The sequence below is a fragment of the Theropithecus gelada genome, chromosome 11 (genome assembly GCF_003255815.1).
Source record: "Theropithecus gelada isolate Dixy chromosome 11, Tgel_1.0, whole genome shotgun sequence".
Lineage (NCBI taxonomy): Eukaryota > Metazoa > Chordata > Mammalia > Primates > Cercopithecidae > Theropithecus > Theropithecus gelada.
In genome coordinates this window covers 52,069,898-52,097,549 of record NC_037679.1, presented here as the reverse complement: position 1 = coordinate 52,097,549, position 27,652 = coordinate 52,069,898, and the positions used below count along the sequence as shown (strand labels likewise).

Genomic DNA, 27,652 nt, shown 5'->3' with positions numbered 1-27,652 from the left:
ATAGTATAAATGTAATACTTGGTTATACTATCACATATATATTTTTAACATATGCTTTTAGGTAAAATGTGATTAAGTATACATTAAAATGCTAATTATTAATGTTGAGTGAAATTTATGTAGACAGAAACAGTAAAGTTCATTTTATGTAATTAAAAGTATAAATTTACTGTATTATATATTTATGGTTATCTAAGGAATGACAATTTGAATTAGAGTGATATGCAGATATGCAGAGTAATATACGGGAACTTATAAAACTGCCCTTCCCTTAATGTCATAAAACTAATATTTATATAACTATCTTTAATTAGATATAAAGTCAAAGTATGATGAAGAAAGGAGTCTCCGAGAAGCTGCTGAACAAAAAGTGACACATCTGACAGAAGAATTAAACAAAGAGGCAACTGTAATTCAAGATCTGAAGACGGAACTGGTAATTTAGGAATTATTTATTGAGATGTACTCTTATACCTTTCTAAATTAAAAATAAAATACATACCCTGAAGGAAAATGTTTAAAAATATAATTTGAGTGAAATGGAGGAAATAAGGAATTCCCTATATTCTACCACCTGCATTTATATTCTGTATATGATTTTAAAAATAAAAATGGAATGTTATGATACATAACTTACTACCTTAACATTTTTATTGTTTCTATCTAAATATCATCTGTAATTTTAGTAGTTTACATATCTGCATCTCTGATCCTGGTCTTCTTCTCTTGCATGTTAGTTTTACAGATTCATCTGCTTTTAGGGTACTTTGTGTTGAATTTCTAGCTTTAATTTCAAATTCAACAGGTATAAAATCAAAGTAATCATGTTTCCTCATTACTGTATTTCTGTTATTGGAACCATACTTCTCTAATACTCTCCCAAGACTTAATAATCTTGGATCTGTCCTTGACTTTCTTTCCTTTATTTAGCTCTCAGAAAATATATAAATTAACTACATCCAACCTGCAGCATTTATGCTTACATCTGCTCCTTCATTTTTATTCCTAGGATAGGAAAAGAAGGAATGTGGCATTTTCAAGTCAGTGTTATGACCAATAGATGTAGTTTGTGAAGGAAAGGAAAACAAAGTAGTACAGATAATTGTGAATTTACTAGACTGCACCTTGAGTAGTAATACTATTAAATGCAAGGTAGGGTGGGAAGAAGTGACTTATTGTGGGAGAAGATATCAGTGTTCAGTGTTTGGAATCTAAAAATTGATATTGAAGATTGTTTCCCTTTTGATTTCTTTGTAGTGAAATTATTCTAAAAATGTATATTATTTTAGTTTTTCACTTTAATTTTTAATTAAAATGTGTTGCTTCACAGCTTCAGAGACCTGGTATAGAAGATGTTGCTGTGCTAAAGAAGGAACTGGTGCAAGTTCAAACACTAATGGATAATATGACCTTAGAACGTGAGCGAGAATCTGAAAAACTCAAAGACGAATGCAAAAAATTACAGTCACAATATGCTAGCTCAGAGGTAATGAAGTTCATGGTACTTAAATGTGATTCATATTAGTGTGTCTAGTATATACTATTGAGTGAAGCCAGGATTTGAGATTTTTCTGAGTGGTCTATCAAAGTATTTGTCTTTCTTTCATTTTTAATCTGAATAATATTTTTTATAGTCAATGTGGTTTTACAGTCAGTATGTTTTGCTTTATAAAGCTAGACATTAAGAGAGGAATATTTGCATAAAGATTGTTATTCTGTTTAATAAATGATATATGTCGCTGACATAATATTTAAGGTTAAATTTACTCAAAGTTAGTTGATAAATGGTAATTGAGTTTGTCTTAGTTTGGTAGAAATAAAGGAACAATGATAGCATTTTCTACAATTATATTACCAATTTTGTTTAGAAAAAATATTTAAGAAAGGCTTATTTTGTAATAAGCTTATTTCTTTTTTTGTTTTTTTGAGACAAAGTCTTGCTCTGTCACCCAAGCTGGAGTGCAGTGGGGTGATCTCAGCTCACTGCAACCTCCACCTCCCAGGCTCAAGCGATTCTCCTGCCTCAGTCTCCCAAGTAGCTGGGATTACAGGTGCCTGCCACCACATCTGGCTAATTTTTGTATTTTTAGTAGAGATGGGGCTTCACCATGTTGGCCAGGCTGGTCTCGAACTCCCGACCTCAGACGATCTGCCCGTCTCGGCCTCCCAAAGTGTTGGGATTACAGGCGTGAGCCACCGCGCCTGGCCATAAGCTTATTTCTAATTGATAGACTTTGAATTATGAATTTGAAAGAAGTCTTAAAAGGAGCTAGTCTAACATTCCATCAGGACTTCCCTTTATGGCAACCCTGATAAGTGATCCACAGTCCTTGCTAGGTGGTGTAGGGTGTGCATATTTCTTTTTTTTTTTTTTTTTTTTTGAGACGGAGTCTCGCTGTGTCGCCCAGGCTGGAGTGCAGTGGCCGGATCTCAGCTCACTGCAAGCTCCGCCTCCCGGGTTCACGCCATTCTCCTGCCTCAGCCTCCCGAGTAGCTGGGACTACAGGCGCCCGCCACCTCACCCGGCTAGTTTTTTGTATTTTTTTAGTAGAGACGGGGTTTCACCGTGTTAGCCAGGATGGTCTCGATCTCCTGACCTCGTGATCCGCCCGTCTCGGCCTCCCAAAGTGCTGGGATTACAGGCTTGAGCCACCGCGCCCGGCCGTGTGTGCATATTTCTTCCTAAGTCTATTCTATTGAACTGACATTTGTTTCCCTGTAATTTACATGCACTGGTTCTAGTTTTGTCCTTAGGAATTACATAGAATAAATTGTTCCTCTTTCCACATGAGGTATTTGAAGACTGCTCATATTTGCTCTGAGTATTTTCTCTTCCAAGATAAACATTCTCAGTTTCTTCCACTATTTCTTACATGACATGACTTTGGCCTGTAAATCCCTTGTATAATTATGTCAGCATATAACAAACTCTAAGATGTATAATGAATGAATTTGCTTAAAAATCCTAGCCTTTGTCCTTTTTACTTTATTATAGGAGACATTTTGTTATGACTACTATTATTTGTAGTCTTTAAGCTCCCTTATGTAAAGTAGACCTCTGATTTTCTTATTTTCAGTGTAAAAATTTGTAACCGTGACATTTTAATTTGAATCTCTTTCTTAGAGTTTTGTAACTGGTGATTTAAAAGCCACTCTATTCATAAATAGTAACATGTCATCAAGCTTTGGGGTATACATATTATAGATAACCCATGTCTAATTCATTTTTAAAAATCTTTCTTCTTTATCTTATGGAAAGGGATGGTGAAAGTTTGTGGATATAACACACATAGGCATGTAAGGCCTTGTGATGCCTAACACTTCACTCTCTAACTTACGATATTTGGATGCAGATTTTTCAAAATTGACACTTTGTAGCCCAGTAACACTTAATTCCAAAAATTTTCAAACAATTTCAGGTGGTTCATGAACTTCCTGAAGCCAGTTAAAAGGTCTTGTTCTACAGGTATTATTAATCAGCAAAAGACAGTGAGTAATCTGTAAGTACAAATGTGGAATCAAAGAGAGACTGAATTAGAAGTCGCATGAGGAAAAGTTCTATTCAGATGTTAGTGTAAAAATACCTAAAGCTGGGTGAACCCAGTCATTTATTTCTTTGTTTCAGTAAGAACTATTTTTGATTAGATATGTCTGCCTACTGGTATTTCTCAAATTAAAAAGAAATTACACTATTTTGATTAAAAAATATCTTAAATGCTATTTGAAATTTTAAAATAAATGTAGCATGGTGACTAAAATAGAACCAAATTAATGGCAGTTTTAGGAATACATATTTTAAAGTTGAGTCCTCTCTGACTTATTCCAGCTGCAAGTTTTGGAGTTATACTTGTTAAACAAATAGAGTATTAACAAGGAAATAAATTTACATGTTTACTTGCCATTTAACAAAATACAGACTGAGTATGGTGGCTCACCCCTATAATCCCAGGACTTTGGCAGGCTGAGGCAGGCAGATTGCTTCAGTCCAGGAGTTTAACCAGCCTGGGCAACATGGTGAAACCCTGTCTCTATAGAAAGTTAGCCAGACGTGGTGGCACGTACCTGTACTCCCAGCTAGGTGGGAAGCTGAGGTGAGAGGATTGCTTGAGCCCAGAAGGTTGAGGCTGCAGTGAGCCATGATCACACCACTGCACTCCAGCCTGGGTGATAGAGGCAGACCCTGTCTCAAAAGAAAAAAAAAAAGGTGAGAATATAATATAACTTGCTAATGGGAAGACATTTCTAAGTAATATTTTATCTAAGAGTTACTCTAATTTAAGAATTACTCATTTCTAAGTAATATTTAAGAGTTACTGTAATAAATTCTTTTTAAGAATTTGTAGTGTGTTTTATGAATTTATATTATTGTAGATTAAAATACCTTTATATCTAAGGGGAAGAAGTGATTTAAGATGAAAAAGCTATGATTAGAGTTTTTTGTTTTTATTTATTTAACAAATTATTTTTGGTTGAGATGGAGTCTTGCTCTGTTGCTTAGGCCGATGTTGACCTCCTGGCCTCAAGCAGATCCTCCTGCCTTAGTCTCCCAAAGTGTTGGTATTAAAGGTATGAGTCACCACACCTGTTCTATGACTAGAGTTATGAAAGATAGGGAGGTGAAAGAATTTAGTGTCTCCCTCCATGGTCCTCCTACAAACAGGGCTAATTGTAGGAAATAGTTGTTTTTTGTTTTTTGTTTTTTCCTAGAAAAGATATTTCTAGGAAAGAAGGAAGACGGCTTAGAAATCAGTTCTTCGTGTCTTCATTTAAAGTTTCATAAAAGTTTATCCTTTCAAGTATTTGGAAATAAATTTAGAAAGGAATTTATTTGTGCTGAGTAACTGAATAGGTGATTTAATATTTCATTATGTTTTTAATAAAACAAGAATAATACTTATTACCTATTTAATTAATTAATAGATATGTAGTGATGAATGAGATCTTGGCTATGTTAAAATATTTTGAGTAACTTTAGGAAGTGGTAACTTAAGAGTCAGAATAATATTATTATTAGAAACAAACTCTTACTTTTTTGAGCACCAGTAGGTTTTGGATACTGTGTTAGACACTTAAAACGTGGTCTCATTTGTTTCTAATAACCATGTAAGTTAACTATTAAGTATGTTTTACGTATGAGGAATCTGAGAGGCAATGAGGTTAAGTAAATTGTTCAAGGTCACACCTAACATAGAAGCTAGGGTCGGAACTCAGGTCGTGTCCAAAGCCTGTGTTATTCCCTTTTTATCGTGCTCTCTCCTAATTTAGGTGGTCTGATGATTGCCTTGTAAGTAAATTTTTGCTATTAATCTTGTCCTAATACTTATTGTTAATTTTTGTATTTTGCCATATTGTGTGTTATAATATTTGTATTGGGTAATAGCTAATACTTTTGAGTTATGTTATACCATTTCCATATGGAAAAAAATTACTGTCTACTTCATTTTATTTGTTTATAACTGCATTTGTTTTTTAGCATTTCCTTAATCTGAATATATGATGTTTTATTAATTTATTAAAATTCAATTCTATTTATTCTCAGTTAAGTATGTTAGTGAATTATAGGATTTAATACAACAATTTTTATTATAGATGCTGCTGTTTTTACCAAACCTAAATATTGGCATCAGAAACAAAACACATACAAAGGAATTAAAGAAGCTTTATTTTTAAGGGCCGGGTTCAATGGCTCACACCTGTAATCCCAGCACACTGGGAGGCCCAGGCAGGTGGATCACCTGAGGTCAGGAGTACAAGACTAGCCTGACCAACACGGTGAAACCCTGTCTCTGCTAAAAATACAAAAAAGTAGCCGGTGTGTGGTGGCACATGCCTGTAATCCCAGCCACTTGGGAGGCTGAGGTGGGAGAATCCCTTGAACCTGGGAGGTGGAGGTTGCAGTGAGCCAAGATCATGTCATTGTACCTCTAGCCTGGGCAATAGAGTGAGACTCTGTCTCAAAAAAAGAAAAAAATTATTTTTAAATGTCAAATAAACATTTACTTCAAATTAATGGCAATTTTAGGAATATGTATTTTAACATTTATTTCAAATAAATGTTTATTTGACTAGTATACCTGGTTGGGGCTGAAGATGTATAATCTGGTGTATGTTATTAAGTATGTATGTCCTTGTGTTTATTACTTTTATTGAATGCATACCTTATGAATACATTGACTTCTTTTTGCCTGGGCATTTTTGAAGGCATATAGAAAATATCTCATTCTAAAGCATTTGAAAATTCTTTATAAACAATTGGCTGTTTTGTGGGTTGGAAATAGAGGATTTAAAGGTTAAAAAGTATTATTTATGAAAGTCTACATTATTGCAATATCTAGGCTGTAATCAACTTGTATTTGGTGTAGCATTTAATGATTTTTAAAGAATTTTATGTTTTTCCAAATAAACTCATTTGAATCCCAGTTTTAAGAGCTAAAATGCTTATGTAGATATGGAATAAGTATGATTAGACCCATGCATAGCTATGAAAGTATTTAAGTATCTTTTAAAGTATGCTTATTTAAGAGACTAGACTTGCAGGCATGTTTGGTCATTTTTATTATGTGCTCAGTGTGTACTTTTGTCAGTCTTGTCTGCCACCTTTCATCCACCATTTTGTTATTATTTTTTCTGCTTTCTAATGGAGATGCTTACATTTGAGGTAATGTGATTTTGGGAGGCGTTTTAATATTAGTAATACCCTTAATGTATCACCTTCAATTGTTATATGGCAATTTTATGTTTTAAGGCAATCTTAGAACTTCAAAGATGTGCCCATTTTTGTTTTGTTAATCGTGCATAGCTTCAACCATTTAAAAATGATTATTTGCTAATAGTTGTAGTATATTAAAACAATAATTTTTTTTTCTTGGCCATATTTTATTTTATTTATTTATTTTTTTAAGGTAAGAATTTCTTTTTTTTTATTATTATACTTTAAGTTCTAGGGTACATGTGCATAACGTGCAGGTTTGTTACATATGTATACTTGTGCCATGTTGGTGTGCTGCACCCATCAACTCGTCAGCACCCATCAACTCGTCATTTACATCAGGTATAACTCCCAATGCAATCCCTCTCCCTTCTCCGCTCCCGAAAATAGGCCCCTGTGTGTGATGTTCCCCTTCCTGAGTCCAAGTGAACTCATTGTTCAGTTCCCACCTATGAGTGAGAACATACGGTGTTTGGTTTTCTGTTCTTGCGATAGTTTGCTGAGAATGATGGTTTCCAGCTGCATCCATGTCCCTACAAAGGTCACAAACTCATCCTTTTTTATGGCTGCATAGTATTCCATGATGTATATGTGCCACATTTTCTTAATCCAGTCTGTCACTGATGGACATTTGGGTTGATTCCAAGTCTTTGCTATTGTGAATAGTGCCGCAATGAACATAATTTTTCTAATGCACCAGCAGGATGTTTGCTTGAAACATAATTCCTTATTTTGTAATGTAAAGTTTTTTAGTAAAAATTCGTATTGAATTCAATAACATTTCAGACAATCAAGGGAAATGCAAACTGTTTTATAGGATCTAATGTTTCCTTGGAAATAAGCATCTATTATCTATTTGGAGGCATAATTACTCATTCCTTTACTGAGTTTTTTTGGGTTTACCAAGTGTCAGGGACTGCTTTAGGTGTGGGGATTAAAATACCGAATAACACAGAATACTTGCTCCCATAAGGCTTAATCCTTTCTGGAAATCAAGCAACAGACTGTACAAGTACACTGAATCATGGTAGAAAGCCAGGTAATAATAAGGGCTGTGAGGAAGAAAAATAAAGCACGTATAGGCCGTAGTGGAAGTGGGAATACTGTAGAACAGTTTTAGAGTGGTCGGGGAAGATCTCATGGAGGATATGTGTGAGAAGAATGAAATAAGCAAGAGTCAGAGTTAAGCAGTGGGAGCTAGGATTCCCAGTAGGAGGTTAAAGTCCGAGGCACGTATAAGCTTGGCCTGTTAAGAGAAGAGAGTCAGTATGAACAGAGATCTTTGAACCTCACCATAGTGATGTCTGAAGAGGGAATGTATTTACTTTTTTTCCTTTGTAATTATTGTCTGTCTTTAATCTTTATTTTGTCCCCAAATATAAACATAATATGTGATTATTGTAAAAGATTAATGATTCATAATGTACAATAAAAAAGGGGAAACCTTTCCAGAATTCACTCTCCTCACTCCTCTTCTTCATAACTAAAGTCCGCCTCTGGATGTATAAGTCTTCCCACATCTTTCTTTATTGTCCCCTTGAGTAAATTTTAAAGTTTTAAGTGCTGGAATTTATCTATATAAAAATCTTAGTTTTCACAATATCTAAATTTGTTGTACAAAGTGTAAATGATACACTTAATGTCCAGTTTTTTAGTTGTTAACCTTATGCAATCATTTGTAAGAACATATCTAAAAGCTATAAAATAGGATACAAAAAAGCTATAAAATAGTATATTTTTGGAGTATGTTTGCTTTGCAGTTTCCTTCTTTCATAAGGAAAATTCTATTCTTATTCTTACTAGAAATTCTTATTTCTACATGTTGGAATTTGTCAGCAAGACAGACCTTACGCTTGGCTTACTACGTTTTATAAACTTCAATATGAAATCATGATATTTTATTGAGATACACACATAATTTATATTTTAATATATACTGTTATTATTTCTGTGCATTATATGCCGGGAACCTGTGCAAATTTTTTTGATAAGACAAGTAGGGATTTAAATGTGATATTGTCTTTTGTAATAAATTGGCATTTTTGCTATATGATTAAAACATAGTAAGTTAAAATAGTCAAATTGTTCCTGATGTTTCTTTTAACATCTGTAATCCTACTAACAAAAAAAATTTGAGATTCAAAATTTTTAGAAATAGTAATTTGAAATAAACTTGCAATAGCTAAATCCATTTCAAGGTTACATGTTCAGTTTAAGACAGATGGTTTTAGGGTAGGGCTTTAACTTGAGTGTAGTTGAAAATACATGAATATATCAACATTTTCTTCTTTGAATTATTTAAGGTTATATATATATATAAACATATCAGCTGTTACATATGACACTGAAGCACTGTGTATAAGGTGTAACAATATGGTAATGTTACAGATTGCCTTTCATTGCATTGGAATTTGTACATTTAAGTGAATGTTTTCCCAAAAAGGTCAGGCCATGCATGTATCTCAGACATACTCCATTCCTAAAAACATTTTTTAAACTTACTTTAATTGACTTTTAGTCCATTTGGAACACACTAAAAAAACTAATTTTGTTAATTTATGGTTATTAAAATAAGCCCAAGAATTTGATCATTCAGTTCAATCACTTCTGATCTTTAAAATAAGCCCAAGTTATTAAAATAAAATGGTTATTAAATAAAATAATTATTAAAATAAAAGAAGCTCAAGTGTTTGATCTTTCAGTTCAATCACTTACCTTGCTTATAAACTTGGTGGTTTCCAAAACTTAAAATCAAAGCCACCATAAAATGGATGAGGATGCACCACCACTGAGAATTCCTTAAAAAAAAAATAAGTTCCACACACTCTGGAGGGGTTTCCAAAAGAAGAGTAGCCAAAGATCTCTTGAATAATAGCATTGTTGCCACGATAAGTTAGTAGCCTTCTGAGATTTCTCCCTTGAAGATGAAAGTACTCATTTGTAATATATGATATGAATAAGTATTTATAAGTATCAAGAAAAAATTTAAAACTTGTGTCTTATTCATATTATAAAGTTTATTCAGTAATAAAGAAATAGACACTGGAAATGATTGTAACTTTATTTATAAAGTGGAAAGTAAAGCCAATAGGCAATATTAGAAATATTAATATAATAGAAAGTTATTTTGTCAGTGTCATTTGCAGCAGACCATACCTAAAAAAAAATACTTAGTCTTTCTCTCTCATGGCTCAGCTTTTATGTATTAGAAATTTATATTTCCAAGATCTTTGCTTACCTCTCTTTCTCTTATATTATTTTTAAATGATCAAACCGTTGCTTTAGTTATAAATGTGAGTTTCACATTTTTTAAAATGTTAAAATGGGCTGGGCTCAGTGACTCATGGCTGTAATCCCAGGAGGCCGTAGTGGGAGAGTCGCTTGAGCCTAGGAGTTGGGGACGAGCCTAGGCAACATAGCGAGACCCTGTCTCAACAGGAAATAAAAAAATTAGCTGGGCGTGATGGTCCTAGCTACTTGAGAGGCTGATGTGGGAGGATTGCTTGAAGCAGGGAGGCTCAAAGCTACAGTGAGCTGTGATTGTACCACTTCACTCAAGCCTGGGTGACAGAGCAAGACCTTGTCTCAAAAAAAAAAAAAACAAAATTAAAATGCACTAAAGCAAGTTCCTTCCTGATGATTATAGCTGACCATATAGTGATTTAACTTAAGGAAGCTGTGTATAACTTCAGCTTGATAACTTCTTTGGACAAAGACATTTTCATTATAATTTAGAAAGATGATTCACCAGTAGCAAGCCCTGTGTTGCATGTTTGCACATGTCTTAAAGTAAAAGGATAATTTTACGCTATAGAAGTTAGAAAATGTAGACATAACTGGCATATTATCTTTAAATTCTGGAAGATTTAAATTCTGGAAGATTGAAGAACCAGTATATTTAGGTTTGCAGTTTGATACTTCAGAAACTTAAAGTAGGATGCCAAATTTTCATTTTATGTATTAATAAATAAATGAAGTTGTGCATCTTGGATAAATTGTAAAAATTCGTTGTAAGCTGAGAAAAGCATAATGTGGCAGTACAGGTGGTAGGATAAAGAACAAAATAGAAAATTCCAACAATAAAAAATTTGTTTTCTTAAAACCTTTGTATACTTTCATTTTTTTAATTTTTAAAAAATTTAGTTTCCTTTAATTTTTTTTGTTTTGTTTTGTTAGGCCACAATAAGCCAGCTAAGGAGTGAACTTGCCAAAGGCCCCCAGGAAGTTGCTGTATATGTACAGGAACTACAAAAACTGAAAAGTTCAGTTAATGAATTAGCACAAAAAAATCAGGTGAGAATTTTAAAGCTATATATAATTAGTAAATTGATTTCATGTATTTTAAATATTAATATTACATAATTTAAAAATATATTGGCATAGTACAATGTAATTTATTCTGTATGTTTTCTTTAGTGTTTAATATGTTCACATTATTATGCAAACCAATCTCCAGAACTTTTTTCATTTTGCAAAGTTGAAATTTTATAACTGTTAACTCTACATTCCTCATTCTCTCTAGCTCCTGGAAGGTTCCAGTCTACTTTCTGTCTCTAAAATTTGACTACCTAGGTGCCTCATATAAGTGGAACCATACAGTATTTGTCTTTTCAAAATGTTGTTTTTAAAATTTTTTCAACCTTGGGTTACTACATCTAACAATATTTGTCTTTTTGTGACTGACTTATTTCACTTAACATAGTGTCCTCAAGGTTCATTCATGTTATAGCTTCTGTCAGAATTTGTTTTTAAAGCTGAATGACATTTTATTGTGTGTATATATGTTATTGATTCATCTGTTGATTGACACTTGGATTGCTTCTATCTTTTGGCTGTTGTGAATAATAATGCTACTTTCAACATGGCTGTACACATATCTCTTTGCCACATTGCTTTCAATTCTTTACCTGTAAGTGGAATTGGTAGATCATATGATACTTCTATTTTTAATTATTTGAGGAACTCTCATACTGATTTTCTTTTTTATTATTATACTTTAAGTTCTAGAGTACATGTGCACAACATGCAGGTTTGTTACATATGTATACTTGTGCCATGTTGGTGTGCTGCACCCATTAACTCATCATTCACATTAGGTATATCTCCTAATGCTATCCCTCCCCACTCCCCCCTCCCCACAATAGGCCCTGGTGTGTGATGTTCTCCTTCCTGTGTCCAAGTGATCTCATTGTTCAATTCCCACCTATGAGTGAGAACATACGGTGTTTGGTTTTCTGTTCTTGCGATAGTTTGCTATGAATGATGGTTTCCAGCTGCATCCATGTCCCTACAAAGGACGCAAACTCATCCTTTTTTATGGCTGCATAGTATTCCATGGTGTATATGTGCCACATTTTCTTAATCCAGTCTGTCACTGATGGACATTTGGGTTGATTCCAAGTCTTTGCTATTGTGAATAGTGCCACAATAAACATACGTGTGCATGTGTCTTTGTAGCAGCATGATTTATAATCCTTTGGGTATATACCCAGTAATGGGATGGCTGGGTCAAATGGTATTTCTAGTTCTAGATCCTTGAGGAATTGCCACACTGTTTTCCACAATGGTTGAACTAGTTTACAGTCCCACCAACAGTGTAAAAGTGTTCCTATTTCTCCACATCTTCTCCAGCACCTGTTGTTTCTTGATTTTTTAATGATTGCCATTCTAACTGGTGTGAGATGGTACCTCATTGTGGTTTTGATTTGCATTTCTCTGATGGCCAGTGATGATGAGCATTCTTTCGTGTGTCTGTTGGCTGTATGCATGTCTTCTTTTGAGAAGTGTCTGTTCCTATCCTTTGCCCACTTTTTGATGAGGTTGTTTTTTTCTTGTAAATTTCTTTGAGTTCTTTGTAGGTTCTGGATACAAGCCCTTTGTCAGATGAGTAGATTGCAAAAATTTTCTCCCATTCTGTAAGTTGCCTGTTCACTCTGATGGTAGTTTCTTTTGCTGTGCAGAAGCTCTTTAGTTTAATTAGATCCCATTTGTCAATTTTCGCTTTTGTTGCCGTTGCTTTTGGTGTTTTAGACATGAAGTCCTTGCCCATGCCTATGTCCTGAATGGTATTACCTAGGTTTTCTTCTAGGGTTTTTATGATTTTAGGTCTAACATTTAAGTCTCTAATCCATGTTGAATTAATTTTCATATAAGGAGTAAAGAAAGGATCCAGTTTCAGCTTTCTACTTATGGCTAGCCAATTTTCCCAGCACCATTTATTAAATAGGGAATCCTTTCCCCATTTCTTGTTTTTGTCAGGTTTGTCAAAGATCAGATGGCTGTAGATGTGTGGTATTATTTCTGAGGACTCTGTTCTGTTCCATTGGTCTATATCTCTGTTTTGGTACCAGTACCATACTGTTTTGGTTACTATAGCCTTGTAGTATAGTTTGAAGTCAGATAGCATGATGCCTCCAGCTTTGTTCTTTTGGCTTAGGATTGTCTTGGCAATGTGGGGTCTTTTTCGGTTCCAAATGAACTTTAACGCAGTTTTTTCCAATTCTGTGAAGAAAGTCATTGGTAGCTTAATGGGGATGGCATTGAATCTATAAATTACCTTGGGCAGTATGGCCATTTTCACAATATTGATTCTTCCTATCCATGAGTATGGAATGTTCTTCCATTTGTTTGTGTCCTCTTTTATTTCATTGAGCAGTGGTTTGTAGTTCTCCTTGAAGAGGTCCTTTACATCCCTTGTCAGTTGGATTCCTAGGTATTTTATTCTCTTTGAAGCTATTGTGAATGGGAGTTCATTCATGATTTGGCTCTCTGTTTGTCTGTTACTTGTGTATAAGAATGCTAGTGACTTGTGCACATTGATTTTGTATCCTGAGACTTTGCTGAAGTTGCTTATCAGCTTAAGGAGATTTGGGCTGAGATGATAGGGTTTTCTAAATATATAATCATGTCATCTGCAAACAGGGACAATATGACTTCTTCTTTTCCTAACTGAATACCCTTTATTTCTTTCTCTTGCCTGATTGCCCTAGCCAGAACTTCCAACACTATGTTGAATAGGAATGGTGAGAGAGGGCATCCCTGTCTTGTGCTGGTTTTCAAAGGGAATGCTTCCAGTTTTTGCCTATTCAGTATGATATTGGCTGTGGGTTTGTCATAAGTAGCTCTTATTATTTTGAGATACGTTCCATCAATACCGAATTTATTGAGAGTTTTTAGCATGAAGGGCTGTTGAATGTTATCAAAGGCATTTTCTGCATCTATTGAGATAATCATGTGGTTTTTGTCTTTGGTTCTGTTTATATGCTGGATTATGTTTATTGATTTGCGTATGTTGAACCAGCTTTGCATCCCAGGGATGAAGCCCACTTGATCATGGTGGATAAGCTTTTTGATGTACTGCTGGATTTAGTTTGCCAGTGTTTTATTGAGGATTTTCACATCGATGTTCATCAAGGATATTGGTCTAAAATTCTCTTTTTTTGTTGTGTCTCTGCCAGGCTTTGGTATCGGGACGATGTTGGCCTCATAAAATGAGTTAGGGAGGATTCCCTCTTTTTCTATTGATTGGAATAGTTTCAGAAGGAATTGTACCAGCTCCTCCTTGTACCTCTGGTAGAATTCAGCTGTGAATCCATTGGTCCTGGACGTTTTTTGGTTGGTAGGCTATTAATTATTGCCTCAATTTCAGAACCTGTTATTGGTCTATTCAGGGATTCAATTTCTTCCTGGTTTAGTCTTGGGAGAGTGTAAGTTTCCAGGAAATTATCCATTTCTTCTAGCTTTTCTAGTTTATTTGCATAGAAGTGTTTATAGTATTCTCTGATGGTAGTTTGTGTTTCTGTGGGATCGGTGGTGATATCCTCTTTATCATTTTTTATTGCGTCTATTTGATTGTTTGTTCTTCTTTATCAGTCTTGCTAGCGGTCTATCAATTTTGTTGATCTTCTCAAAAAACCAGCTCCTGGATTCATTGATTTTTTGGAGGGTTTTTTGTGTTTCTCTCTCCTTCAGTTCTGCTCTGATCTCAGTTATTTCTTGCCTTCTGCTAGCTTTTGAATGTGTTTGCTCTTGCTTCTCTAGTTCTTTTAATTGTGATGTTAGGGTATCAATTTTAGATCTTTCTTGCTTTCTCTTGTGGGCATTTAGTGCTATAAATTTCCCTCTACACACTGCTTTAAATGTGTCCCAGAGATTCTGGTATGTTGTGTCTTTGTTCTCATTGGTTTCAAAGAACATCTTTATTTCTGCCTTCATTTCTTTATGTACCCAGTAGTCATTCAGGAGCAGGTTGTTTAGTTTCCATGTAGTTGAATGGTTTTGATTGAGTTTCTTAGTCCTGAGTTCTAGTTTGATTGCACTGTGGTCTGAGAGACAGTTTGTTATAATTTCTGTTCTTGTACATTTCCTGAGGAGTGCTTTACTTCCAAGTATGTGGTCAATTTTGGAATAAGTGCCTTGTGGTGCTGAGAAGAATGTATATTCTGTTGCTTTGGGTTGGAGAGTTCTGTAGATGTCTATTAGGTCCACTTGGTGCAGAGTTGAGTTCAATTCCTGGATATCCTTGTTAACTTTCTGTCTTGTTGATCTGTCTAATGTTGACAGTGGGGTGTTAAAGTCTCCCATTATTATTGTATGGGAGTCTAAGTCTCTTTGTAAATCTCTAAGGACTTGCTTTATGAATCTGGGTGCTCCTGTATTGGGTGCATATATATTTAGGATAGTTAGCTCTTCCTGATGAATTGATCCCTTTACCATTATGTAATGGCCTTCTTTGTCTCTTTTGATCTTTGTTGGTTTAAAGTCTGTTTTATCAGAGACTAGGATTGCAACCCCTGCTTTTTTTTGTTTTCCATTTGCTTGGTAGATCTTCCTCCATCCCTTTATTTTGAGCCTATGTGTGTCTCTGCATGTGAGATGGGTCTCCTGAACACAGCAAACTGATGGGTCTTAACTCTTTATCCATTTTGCCCATCTGTGTCTTTTAATTGAACGATTTAGTCCATTTACATTTAAGGTTAATTTTGTTATGTGTGAACTTGATCCTGTCATTATGATATTAGCTGGTTATTTTGCTTGTTAGTTGATGCAGTTTCTTCCTAGCATCGATGGACTTTACATTTTGACAAGTTTTTACAATGGCTGGTACTGGTTGTTCCTTTCCATGTTTAGTGCTTCCTTCAGGATCTCTTGTAGGGCAGGCGTGGTGGAGAAAATCTCTAAGCATTTGCTTGTCTGTAAAGGATTTTATTTCTCCTTCACTGATGAAAGTTAGTTTGGCTGGATATGAAATTCTGGGTTGAAAATTCTTTTCTTTAAGAATGTTGAATATTGGCCCCCACTCTCTTCTGGCTTGTAGAGTTTCTGCGGAGAGATCTGCTGTTAGTCTGATGGGCTTCCCTTTGTGGGTAACCCGAGCTTTCTCTCTGGCTGCCCTTAACATTTTTTCCTTCATTTCAACTTTGGTGAATCTGACAATTATGCGTGTTGGAGTTGCTCTTCTCGAGGAGTATCTTTGTGGCGTTCTCTGTATTTCCTGAATTTGAATGTTGGCCTGCCTTACTAGATTGGGGAAGTTCTGGATGATATCCTGCAGAGTGTTTTCCAACTTGGTTCCCTTTTCCCCATCACTTTCAGGCACACCAATCAGATGTAGATTTGGTGTTTTCACATAATCCCATATTCCTTGAAGGCTTTGTTCATTTCTTTTTATTCTTTTTTCTCTAGACTTCTTGCTTCATTTCATTCATTTGATCTTCAATCACTGATACTCTTTCTTCCAGTTGATTGAGTTGGTTACTGAAGCTTATGCATTTGTCATGTAGTACTCGTGTCATGGTTTTCATCTCTATTAGTTCTTTTAAGGTCTTCTCTGCATTGATTATTCTAGTTATCCATTCTTCCATTCTTTTTTCAAGGTTTTTAGTTTCTTTGTGCTGGTTACGTAGTTTCTCCTTTAGCTCTGAGAAGTTTGATCGACTGAAGCCTTCTTCTCTCAACTTGTCAAAGTCATTCTCCATCCAGCTTTGTTCCGTTGCTAGTGATGAGCTGCATTCCTTTGGAGGGGGAGATGCGCTCTGATTTTTTGAATTTCCAGCTTTTCTGCCCTGCTTTTTCCCCATCTTTGTGGTTTTATCTGCTTTGTGGTCTTTGATGATGGTGACGTACTGATGGGGTTTTGGTGTGGGTGTCCTTTCTGCTTGTTAATTTTCCTTCTAACAGGACCCTCAGCTGCAGGTCTGTTGGAGTTTGCTTGAGGTCCACTCAAGTTTGCCTGGGTATCAGCAGCGGAGGCTGCAGAAGATAGAATATTGCTGAACAGTGAGTGTTGCTGTCTGATTCTTGGTCTGGAAGTTTCGTCTCAGGGGTGTACCCAGCCATGTGAGGTGTCGGTCTGCACCTAGTGGGGGATGTCTCCCAGTTAGGCTATTCAGGGTTCAGGGACCCACTTGAGCAGGCAGTCTGTCTGTTCTCAGATCTCAATGTCCGTGCTGGGAGAACCACTCCTCTCTTCAAAGCTGTCAGACAGGGACTTTTTTTTTTTTTTTTTTTGAGACGGAGTCTCGCTCCAGACAGAGACTTTTACATCTGCAGAGGTTTCTGCTGCTTTTTGTTTAGCTATGCCCTGTCCCCAGAGGTGGAGTCTGCAGAGGCAGGCAGGCCTCCTTGAGCTGCAGTGGGCTCCCCCCAATTCGAGCTTCCTGGTGGCTTTGTTTACCTACTTAAGCCTCAGCAATGGCGGGCGCCCCTCCCCTAGCCTCGCTGCCACCTTGCAGTTAAATCTCAGACTGCTGTGCTAGCAATGAGGGAGGCCCTGTGGGCGTGGTACCCTACGGGCCAGGTGTGGGATATAATCTCCTGGTGTGCCGGTTGCTAAGACCCTTGGTAAAGTGCAGTATTAGGGTGGGAGTTACCCGATTTTCCAAGTGTTGTGTATCTCAATTTCCCTTGGCTAGGAAAAGGAATTCCCTTCCCCCTTGTGCTTCCCAGGTGAGGCGATGCCTCGCCCTGCTTCAGCTCTCACTGGTTGAGCTGCACCCGTGGACCACCACCGACTGCCCGACACACCCCTGTGAGATAGCAGCTGGAGGCTGGAGCTGTTCCTATTTGGCCATCTTGGGCGCCCCCTGCCATACTGATTTTCATAGTTGTTGTAACCCTTTTATATTCCCACCAACTATACCAGGGTTCCAGTTCCTCTACATCCTCACCAACACTTATTTTCTTTTTCTTTTTTGAGAGTGACCATCTTAATGGGTATAAGGTGGTGGTATCTCATTTTGGCCTTGATTTGCATGCCCCTAATGACTAGGTTGTTGAACATCTTTTAATGTGCTTGCTGGCCATATGCAACAAAACTGGGTTCTGTTGTTGTTATTGAGTTGTAGGAGTTCTTTATATATTCTAGATACTAACCCTTTATCAGATATGTGATTTGCAAATATTTTATCCCATTCTGTAGTTATGTTAAATTTTGATGTAGTCTAATTTATTTACTTTTATTTTTGCTAAGGTCTATTTGGTGTCATATCCAAAAAAATCATTGCTAAGCCTAGTGTCATGAAGCTTTTCTTTTGTTTTCTTCTAAGAGTTTTCTAATTTTTAGGTCTGACGTTTAGGTTTTTGATCCATTTTGATTTAATTTTTGTATATAGTATAAGGTAAGGGTCTAATTTTATTCTTTTGTATGTGGATATCCATTTTCCCAGCAGCATTTGTTGAAAAGACTGTCTTTTCCCCATTGAATACTCTTGGCACCCTTGTCAGAAATTATTTGACCATTGTCTTCGTCTGTTTGGGCTCCTATAATAAGATGCTATAAACTGGGTAGCTTATAAACAATAGAAATTTATTTTTTACTATTTTGGAGGCTGGGAAGTTCAAAATCAAGTTGCTAGCAGATTTGATGTCTGGTGAAACACTGCTTTCTGGTTCATAGATGTTGCCTTCTCACTGGGTCCCACATGGTGAAAAGAACAAGAGACCTCACTGGGGCCTCTTTTGTAATTCCATTCATGAGAACTCAACCCTGAGGACCTAATTACCTCTGAAATACCCACCTCCTAATACCATCTCCTTGAGGGTTAAGTTTCAGTATATGAATTTTGGGGGGACACAGATGTTCAGACCATAGCAACAATATATGCAAAGGTTTATTTCTGGCTGTCTATTCTATTCCATTGATCTCTATGTCCATCTTTATGCTAGTACCACACTGTTTTGATTATTGTAGCTTTGTAATAAGTTTTAAAATCAGGAAGGTAAGCCTTCCGCTTTGTTTTGTATTTTTAAATGTTAATATTTTCTGCATTGTTTCTTTATAAATGAGCAACATTGGCCAGGCGCAGTGGCTCACACCTGTAATCCCACCACTTTGGGAGGCCAAGGCGGGCAAATCACCTGAGGTCAGGAGTTTGAGACCAGCCTTACCAACATGGTGAAACCCCATTTCTACTAAAAATACAAAAATTAGCCAGGTGTGGTGGCACATGCCTGTAATCCCAGCTACTTGGGAGGCTGAGGCAGGAAAATCACTTGAACATGGGAGGCAGAAATTGCAGTGAGCTGAGATCATGCCACTGCACTCCAGCCTGGGCCACAGAATGAAATTCCATCTCAAAAAAAAACCAAAAAAAAAAAAAACACCAAAAAACCAACAAAAAAACAAAAACAAAAACAGAAAAGCAACATATAGTATTGTGTTTGGGGGTAGGGGAGGTACTAATATTAATACTTTTTCCCTTTGTCTTTACTTTTTTAGTGATGGGGCAGTAGAGAGTTATTAAACCCTTTTATTCAAAGATGTGAATGTGTTGGTTCATTTGTAATAACTTGAACTTAACATTTTGGTGAAATATAGTAAGGAAAAAGTTAAGAAAGAAAAAAATAGGGCATAAGGGAAAAAAGAGAAATATGCTTAGCTATAAATACTAAACCTCCTGCCAACAGCCATGTGTATGAGCTTGGAAGTAGTTGCTCCAATCCTAGTCAAGTTTTCAGAAACTGTAGCTCTGGCCAGCAGCTTACTATAACCTCATGAGAGACCCTGAGGTGAAATCACCCAGTTAAGCCACTTCTAGATTCCTGACTGTCAAGAACTATATGAGATAATAGATACTGTTTTCGGCTGCTGCCGTGAAGTTTCAGGGTAATTTGCTGCCCTTGGCCAGCACTTCTCTTTACATTCTCAAAATGATTAAGGACTCCAAAGAGCCATTTTTGGGGTGAGTTTACAGCTATGGACACTTGCCATATCGAAATTTAAAAGGAATTTAAAAATATTTATTTATTTAAAAAATATTAACTCATTAAATATTAACATAAATAACATTTCTTATGAAAAATGACTGTTTTTCTAAAACACAAGAATTCAGCAAGAAAAATAGTTGTGATGTTTTACATTTTTGGAAACCTCTATAATGTCTAGCTTAATATAGGACAGATTCTCATATCTGCCTTTACATTAAATCTATTGTAGCATGTGGTTGAAGTATATGAAGAAAATTTAGTCTCACACAGATATGTGGTTGGAAAAGGAAGGTATATTTTAATACCTTTTTCAGATAATTGTGGCTTTCTTTATTTGATACTGTGCTCAAATTTGATAATAGTGTCTTAAAAGAGTTATAATGTAGAATCTGAAACCGTATCAGTGGACTTTTTGTACCCTTTAACATTAAAATTTGGTCTATCTTGCCTTTTGAGTGGATCTTTTCCTGTGCATGATTTTGTAAGATCGTGCATTAGTCATGTGTAAAATATTGGTTCATTGAGTTACTCAGATCTTCCAAATTTTGACACATTTTATTGTACAATATAAAAACAGTCACATTTGTCAATATCACTATGAATCTCAGAATAGGCTTTAAATATGAGGAAGCTGTCGAGCTCATGGTGGTGGATACATGTTTTCCAAAATTCTAAACTGTATTCGAAAGCTTGAGTTTTATTACTGACAACAAATGCTATCAATTCTATTCTTTAAAGTGACAGATTCCCTTCCTTCTCAAGTCTGAATAATAATAGTTTATTGGTCTTTCTAGTAAAAGTGGTTTCATAAAAAAAAAAAAAAAACACGTGTGGCTAGTTCAGTGTAACTCAGTCACATGAGTACTTTTCTTCATGACAACTGTATTATACTTTGGTGTGGAGCAGAAATGCTCCATGTATAATTCCTATTTTTTATTTTTCTTGCTACTACAAATATTCAGATATTATAGCTGGAACATTCATATATAAATCTTATGCATTTGTACAAGAATTTCTCTATGTTAGATACTCGAAGTGAAATTCCTGTCCTGTAGGACAGACACATGCTCAGATTTACTAGATGACCTCCAGCTATTTTCCAAAGTAATTATACCAGTTTACCATTACTCCTTTCCCCATCAACTCTTGGTGTTGACTGATGTTTAAAATATAATCTTTTATAGCTGTGCTTTTCCCTAGTAAAATTCTAGATCCTTGCTCCCCTTTTGTCTCCTGTCAAACTACACGGAGAAAACTTCTACATAATTTAGTTTTGCCTTTGTCCCTCTGTTTGATTTTTAATTTCTTTGAACCCAGAGCTTACCTTCTATCTCTTGGAAGCTGACCAGGATATTTAGAGTAGCAATTTACATGCAGTGGGTGTTTACGATCAGTGTAATTTATTATGTATTTCTCAAACATTAAGCTCCTAATAAAGGACATGATTTGATATTGGTAGCTGAAATGTACAAGTACTCTAGCATACATTTTGTGTGTGTCTGTGTGTATATTCACACATGCACATTATTGAAAGAAGTACTGTGGCTATTTTATGAATAATACATAGAATCAAGATTATTTTAGTGTGTTCAAATTGGAACATTACTTATTAGGGAATAATAAGACCTTCTACTAATCTTAATAATGCCTTACATAAATTTAACACTTTGCAGTTTTGTTTTGTTTTTCCCAAAGGGTTTCTCTGTTCAGGATTTGGTCACCAGTCAGTACAAGCCCACAGTTGTTTCTGCCTTTTCTTATTATCCTCACTATCTGCCTCTCTCACCCCTCCTTACCCCATGTCTTTGGTAAACCATAATTATTGACAGTGGTGATTTTCAAGTGCTTTGAATTTGGAATCTCTCTACTTGGTCATTTGAAGGCTATTACATGAAATGTCCTGGGCAGCTTTTGTGGGTCACAGGTAGTATCAACGTGGATAGGTAACATTGCAATATATAACGGATGGAAAAGATAATTGCTTTTGTGTTAATGTCAAAGTTTTCAGGTTTAAACCAGTATTTTATAATTACTAGTCTTGAAAACGTAAAAACACAATGGAAAAATTGAAGAAACTTTCTTCTTAGTTTTCAATAAAAATAACTTCTGACATTTAAACAGCTCAATTAACTGTTACCTTATAAATTCTAAACAAAATTATATTGCTTATCTACAGTCACTACTGTAATATAATATAGGTCATCGTAAGAGACAGGTAGTTTTTGGGTCTCACCTTTCATCCCTTTTCTGTCCTCCATTGCTCTCATTTTTCACCAGCCCCAGTTCTAAGGTGCTCACATGCCGAAGTGGGAGCCAGATTTGGCCAGTAGTTATTATATAGCTGTGTCTTACCACTGCATTGCAAAGTGGTATATTGATAAGAACAGTATGGTACAGTGGTCACAGACATTCTTAAATCTCAGTTTTGACACTTACCGTCTGTGACACTAAGCCTCTGAAAGTCTGTTTACTCTCCTGCTAAGAAATATTATTATACCCACTTACCTCTTAGGATTAATAGGAACATTACATAAATTAATAGAAGGTAAAGTGCTTATTGACTTTTAGTAAGCACCTTAGTGAATGTTGGTTGTTGTTGGTGTTTTTTTTTTTTTTCATAAATGAGAGAGAGTCTCACTCTTTTGCCCAGGCTGGAGTGCAGTGGCACGATCTAGGCTCACTGCAACCTCTGCCTCCCTGGTTCAAGAGATTCTCCTGCCTCAGCCTCCTGAGTAACTGGAATTACAGGTATTCACCACCATGCCCGGCTAATTTTTGTATTTTTAGTAGAGTCGGGGTTTCACCATGTTGGTCAGGCTGGCCTCAAACTCCTGACCTCATGATCTGCCCACCTCGGCCTCCCAAAGTGCTGGGATTACAGGTGTGAGCCACGGCACCTGGCTGGTTGTTGTTTTTAATTGTTAAGTGTTGTGATACAGGATTGGGTCAAGACTAAGGTGAGAGTTTTCCTAATTTACTGCCTAGTAAATCAGAAAAGGCTTTTGTATAAAACATAACATTTTAGCTGAGTCTTTAAGGTTGCTAAGGAGCATTTCACATGGCAGAGGGATTAAGACATTTCATTTTGAGAGCTAGGTGTACAAAAGGCATAGAACAATGTAAGAGCATATGGATCTCGTAAAATAAGAGACATTGGAGAGCTACAAAGTAGTTTAATTTGTTCATTCTCACCAAGCTATTCTGAGGAACAAGTGAGATGAGATCTCTGAAATAACTTTGTAACCTATAAAGCATTAAAAAATGGCATTCTTTTTGTATTCATTTTATTACTTGAGCAAGTAACAAATGAAAAATGGAGCCTAATATAGGGAAATTGTCACTGTAAGAATATATATTGAGATAACAATTGGTGAGAAAATAAAAAGGGACTGGATATTTGGAAGGGAAGAATTTTGCTTACCCAAATGATAATCAGGTTATAACAAAGGAATAACATGCATTTTATAATTTAAATTTGAATAGGATATATTTTAGGGAGTACAAATTGATTTATTGAATGTCTCAGTTGTGTTATGAAAAATGTATTGGATTTAGAATCATAATCCATGACTCTGCCATTTGACCAATCATATCAGGCTCTGTCAACTTCACCTTCCTCATCTGTAAAATCTCTATCTCATATTTTGTTGTGAAGATGAAAATGGAGAAGTGAAAATGCTCTTATTATTTTTTAATGAATTTCACTATACTTTAAAAAGTCACTCTTCAAAAACCTTGTATTCACTATAATATTTTCTTCAGATTCCATGGGAAGACCATAATAAAAGTGAAAAGTTTTAATAATAAGGTATAGTTAGCCTTTTGCCTGTAAAAATTACAAAGTGTTAGTGGATTAGGTTCTTTTAGAAAGAAAGAAAGTGGTTCTGGTACTTTTAAAGAAAATTTAATTCTCTTTCATCTGTGTAATAATGCTGGTAGATTTTGGTTATTTTTTTTTAGAACAAGGAAATTTTAAACAGTCCCTAGTTGTTGCCATATATTTTTGCCTTTTAAAGAGTGAAACTATCAGCCGGGCACGGTGGCTCACGCCTGTAATTCCAGCACTTTGGTAGGCAGAGGCGGGTGGATCACAAGATCAGGAGATCGAGACCAGCCTGGCCAACATGGTGAAACCCTGTCTCTACTAAAAATACAAAAAAATTGGCCGGGCGTGGTGGTGGGCCCCTGTAGTCTCAGCTACTTGGGAGACTGAGGCAGGAGAATGGCGTGTACCCGGGAGATGGAGCTTTCAGTGAACCGAGATGGTGCCACTGTACTCCAACCTGGGTGCTAGAGCGAGACTCGGTCTCAAAAAAGAAAAAAAAAAGTGAAACTATCTCAAGGGTGTATAGAAATGGTGGGATTAGTTGGTTACTTTCTAAGTAAGTCTGTGAGGAAGAAGAAGACTCTGACTCATTATGAGCCTTAATTTTTGTAGCATATTTTAAAAGGTAAGTTCCACCCAAGTTCTCAGTGTGTATGAACATGGTTGCATTTATGAAATTCAGTAACTTAGAATTCTCTTTAAAAAAGATTATTTATAGATTAATAAATAGACTTAATTTGCTTACAAATTCTAAAACAAATGTTGTTTTCCTAAATAAAACAAAGGTAGAATTATGTCAAGAAAAATTTGGAATTACAAAGAAATTTTTATAAAAAGACAATTTTTCTAACATATAGTTGAATCAGAAGTGTTATTTTTTTCTGTAATTTTCTTGGCTTTGTGTCTTTTTTTCTGTTTTTGTTGCTTGGTCAAGTCTCACATCTTTTAGCTAATTTTGCTGTAAACTTAGTGTTTGCTTTTCTTACTTTTAAGTCTGTCTGTCATCCTCTCTTATACATATTCTTTTTTTTTTCTTGTTTTTGTGACAGGGTCTTGCTCTTGTTGCCCAGGCTGGAGTGCAGTGGCGTGATCTTAGCTCACTGCAGCCTTTAACTCTTGGGCGCAAGCATACTTCCTGCTTTAGCCTCTCAAGTAGCTAGGTCATACCGCCATGCCTGGCTAATTTTTTTTTCTTTTGTTAGAGATAGGGTCTTGCTGTATTGCCTAGGCTGATCTTTAACTGTTGACCTCAAGTAATCTTTCTGTCTCAGCCTTACAGAGTGCTGGGATTACAGCTGTGAGCTGCTGCACCTGGCCTCTGTTATATCATCTTTCCGGACACTGCTTTTCCATAGTATATTCCTGTTTGATAATTAACATTAGCTTATTTTTTCTTAGACAAATGTTCGAGAACCTTTATTCCTGCGTTTCCCATGTTGGGGAACGCAACAATAAAGATCTATTATCTATTATCCCCTGTGAGATAATAGGGTTTTGCTGTCACCCCACTTGAAACTTGTTTGCCTTTTCCTTCATGTCTTATACATTTATATAGAGCAGATGGCATGTATCGTGTATGTATTACATGATTTTTCCCATTGCTTTTGAAACCAGGCTCAAACTTCATGGTATTTAGATGATCTTACTAGTTAGCTCCCCTTGACTTTGCTCATTTTTTAAAAAAACTGTGCCTTAAGAAATTTGACACACTTTTCTATTAGTCAATTCTGACTCGTGCATTATGTTTTAACTTTCTTAGAAAGGTTTTTTTTTGTTGTTGTTGTTTTGTTGTGTGATTTCATTTAGAGTATATTCTGTTTAAGGTATGAAGGCTTTGCTTGGTCTCTCCTATTTCAGTATCATCCCCTTCCAGCACACTGCATATTAGTTTGTACACTAAAGGTCCACTAACTGACTCACCACGTACTTACAATAGCTTCTTATCCTGGCTGGATGTCTTACAGAATTTAGTTAAAATTCTGATCCATATTTTATGCTTAAATATGTTTACTTTAAAGTTTAGTGTTAATTTTTACAACCCCACTGAGACTAGGCTTTGACATTAGATTAGGTTGGTTGTTCCAGGTCTTTGATTAGAAGTGTTATTTTTATGTTTTATACTTGATAGCACTGAGTAAAATGACAAAATTTAAGGCAGGTGAGTGATAGCTTTAGATCATTTTTTAATACACCTAGAAAAAAATTTGAATTAGTCTTAGCTTGTGACTCTAAAACTTGGTCTTTAACAAGAAGAGCATAAAACGATGCAATCAATAGGTTAGGTGCATTAGAACAGTGGATGATACTGCTGCGCTAAAGCTCTTACCAACTATGAAACTGCACAGTGAAAAATCAAAGTTTGCATAGTATATTGTTACTCAAAATAATTTGTTGGTAGAAAGGTAGTTTCAATTTTTAACTCAAATGGAAGAATATAAATATGTCACATACCCTAAAAAATCCAGTAGATTTTATTATTTTTATTTTATGTCAACTCTTGCTTGGCAATTCTTAAGTTGTATTAGTAGAGTTTAGTCAAGTGGACCAATACTGAAATCACAAGTTAGTATGTAATGATTTAATTCTTGACTAGAACACTGTCACTGTTTTATATTTTAATATTGACTAAAATGTATACTAGGAGACAGTACTGCTCCAAAGATTGTTCAAATAATTGCAGTAATTTAAAATATTAGAAAAGGAAATAAATTGTTAAATTGATATTTTAGACCTTGACAGAAAACTTGCTGAAAAAAGAACAAGACTATACTAAGTTAGAGGAGAAACATAATGAAGAATCTGTGAGTAAAAAGAATATTCAGGCAACCCTTCATCAAAAAGACCTAGATTGTCAGCAGCTTCAGTCAAGATTGTCTGCATCTGAAACCTCACTGCATAGAATACATGCAGAACTAAGTGAAAAAGGAGAAGCTACTCAAAAGCTCAAAGAAGAATTATCTGAGGTAGAGACCAAGTACCAGCATCTAAAGGCGGAGTTTAAGCAGCTACAACAACAGAGAGAAGAAAAGGAGCAGCATGGGTTACAACTCCAAAGTGAAATTAATCAAGTAAGAGCTGTTAATTTTATTTATTGTAATTCTCCCTCTGGTTTCTTCTTCATGTACTTGATGGTTATTTGATCCTAATATAGTTCATGTTGAAAAAATATTGCCATTTTAAAAGATTAATTCTTAACTTTTATATCCTGTAGTGTTGTCAGATCTCATTTCTTTTAATTTCCGTTTCCCTTAAGAAAAAAAATTATAATATCCATTTTACAGCTTTGTGAGGAATTGTTTATGAATTGATATTATAAATTGCTTAGGATGGTACCTGGGGCATGTAGGTACTCACTAGGTTTTAGCTATTATAATTAATTTAAATTGTTGACCATTCTTTCATTTGAAACTTTTTTGTTACAAAATTTTAAAAGCATCATTATTATAAAACAAGCAGCATACAGATTATTTTTTAAAAATCATGTGTTTTAGGGAAAAGTTTTTTTGAAAATAAATAAAAATTAGATATTTCATAGAAAGTAAATCAGCCCTAATGCTAAAGCTATTTTCTATAGGTAAATAATACATGAATTACATATATATAAAATATATAGTATATATTTATGAATATATATATATTTATATAGTGTATATATATACAATATGTCATATGATATTCATGTCATATATTGATATATATAATTCATATATTATTTACCTATATGGCTTATATTTTGAACTATATTATTTACCTATACAAAAGTATTTTGTATAGGTTAATCTAGCTTAAAGGCACAAACTATTTTGTATAGGTTAATAATATAGTGGCTATCAGATGAAGTTTAATACAAGTTTGACTTTGCCATTAACTTAATTTTTTAATGCCTGTGTTCTAATTATTGCTTTAGGTAA

General features: G+C 35.2%; 1 protein-coding gene across 1 annotated transcript in view; it reads left to right on the top strand.

The window, feature by feature from the left end:
* EEA1 (early endosome antigen 1) overlaps positions 1-27,652 on the top strand; it is a 164,833-nt gene that overhangs the window by 78,625 nt on the left and 58,556 nt on the right. Inside the window, exons 8-11 of the mRNA XM_025402728.1 lie at positions 315-436; positions 1,331-1,486; positions 10,886-11,002; positions 26,471-26,809. Of these exons, the coding sequence (XP_025258513.1) occupies positions 315-436; positions 1,331-1,486; positions 10,886-11,002; positions 26,471-26,809 (734 nt within the window). The remainder of the gene's footprint in view (positions 1-314; positions 437-1,330; positions 1,487-10,885; positions 11,003-26,470; positions 26,810-27,652) is intronic.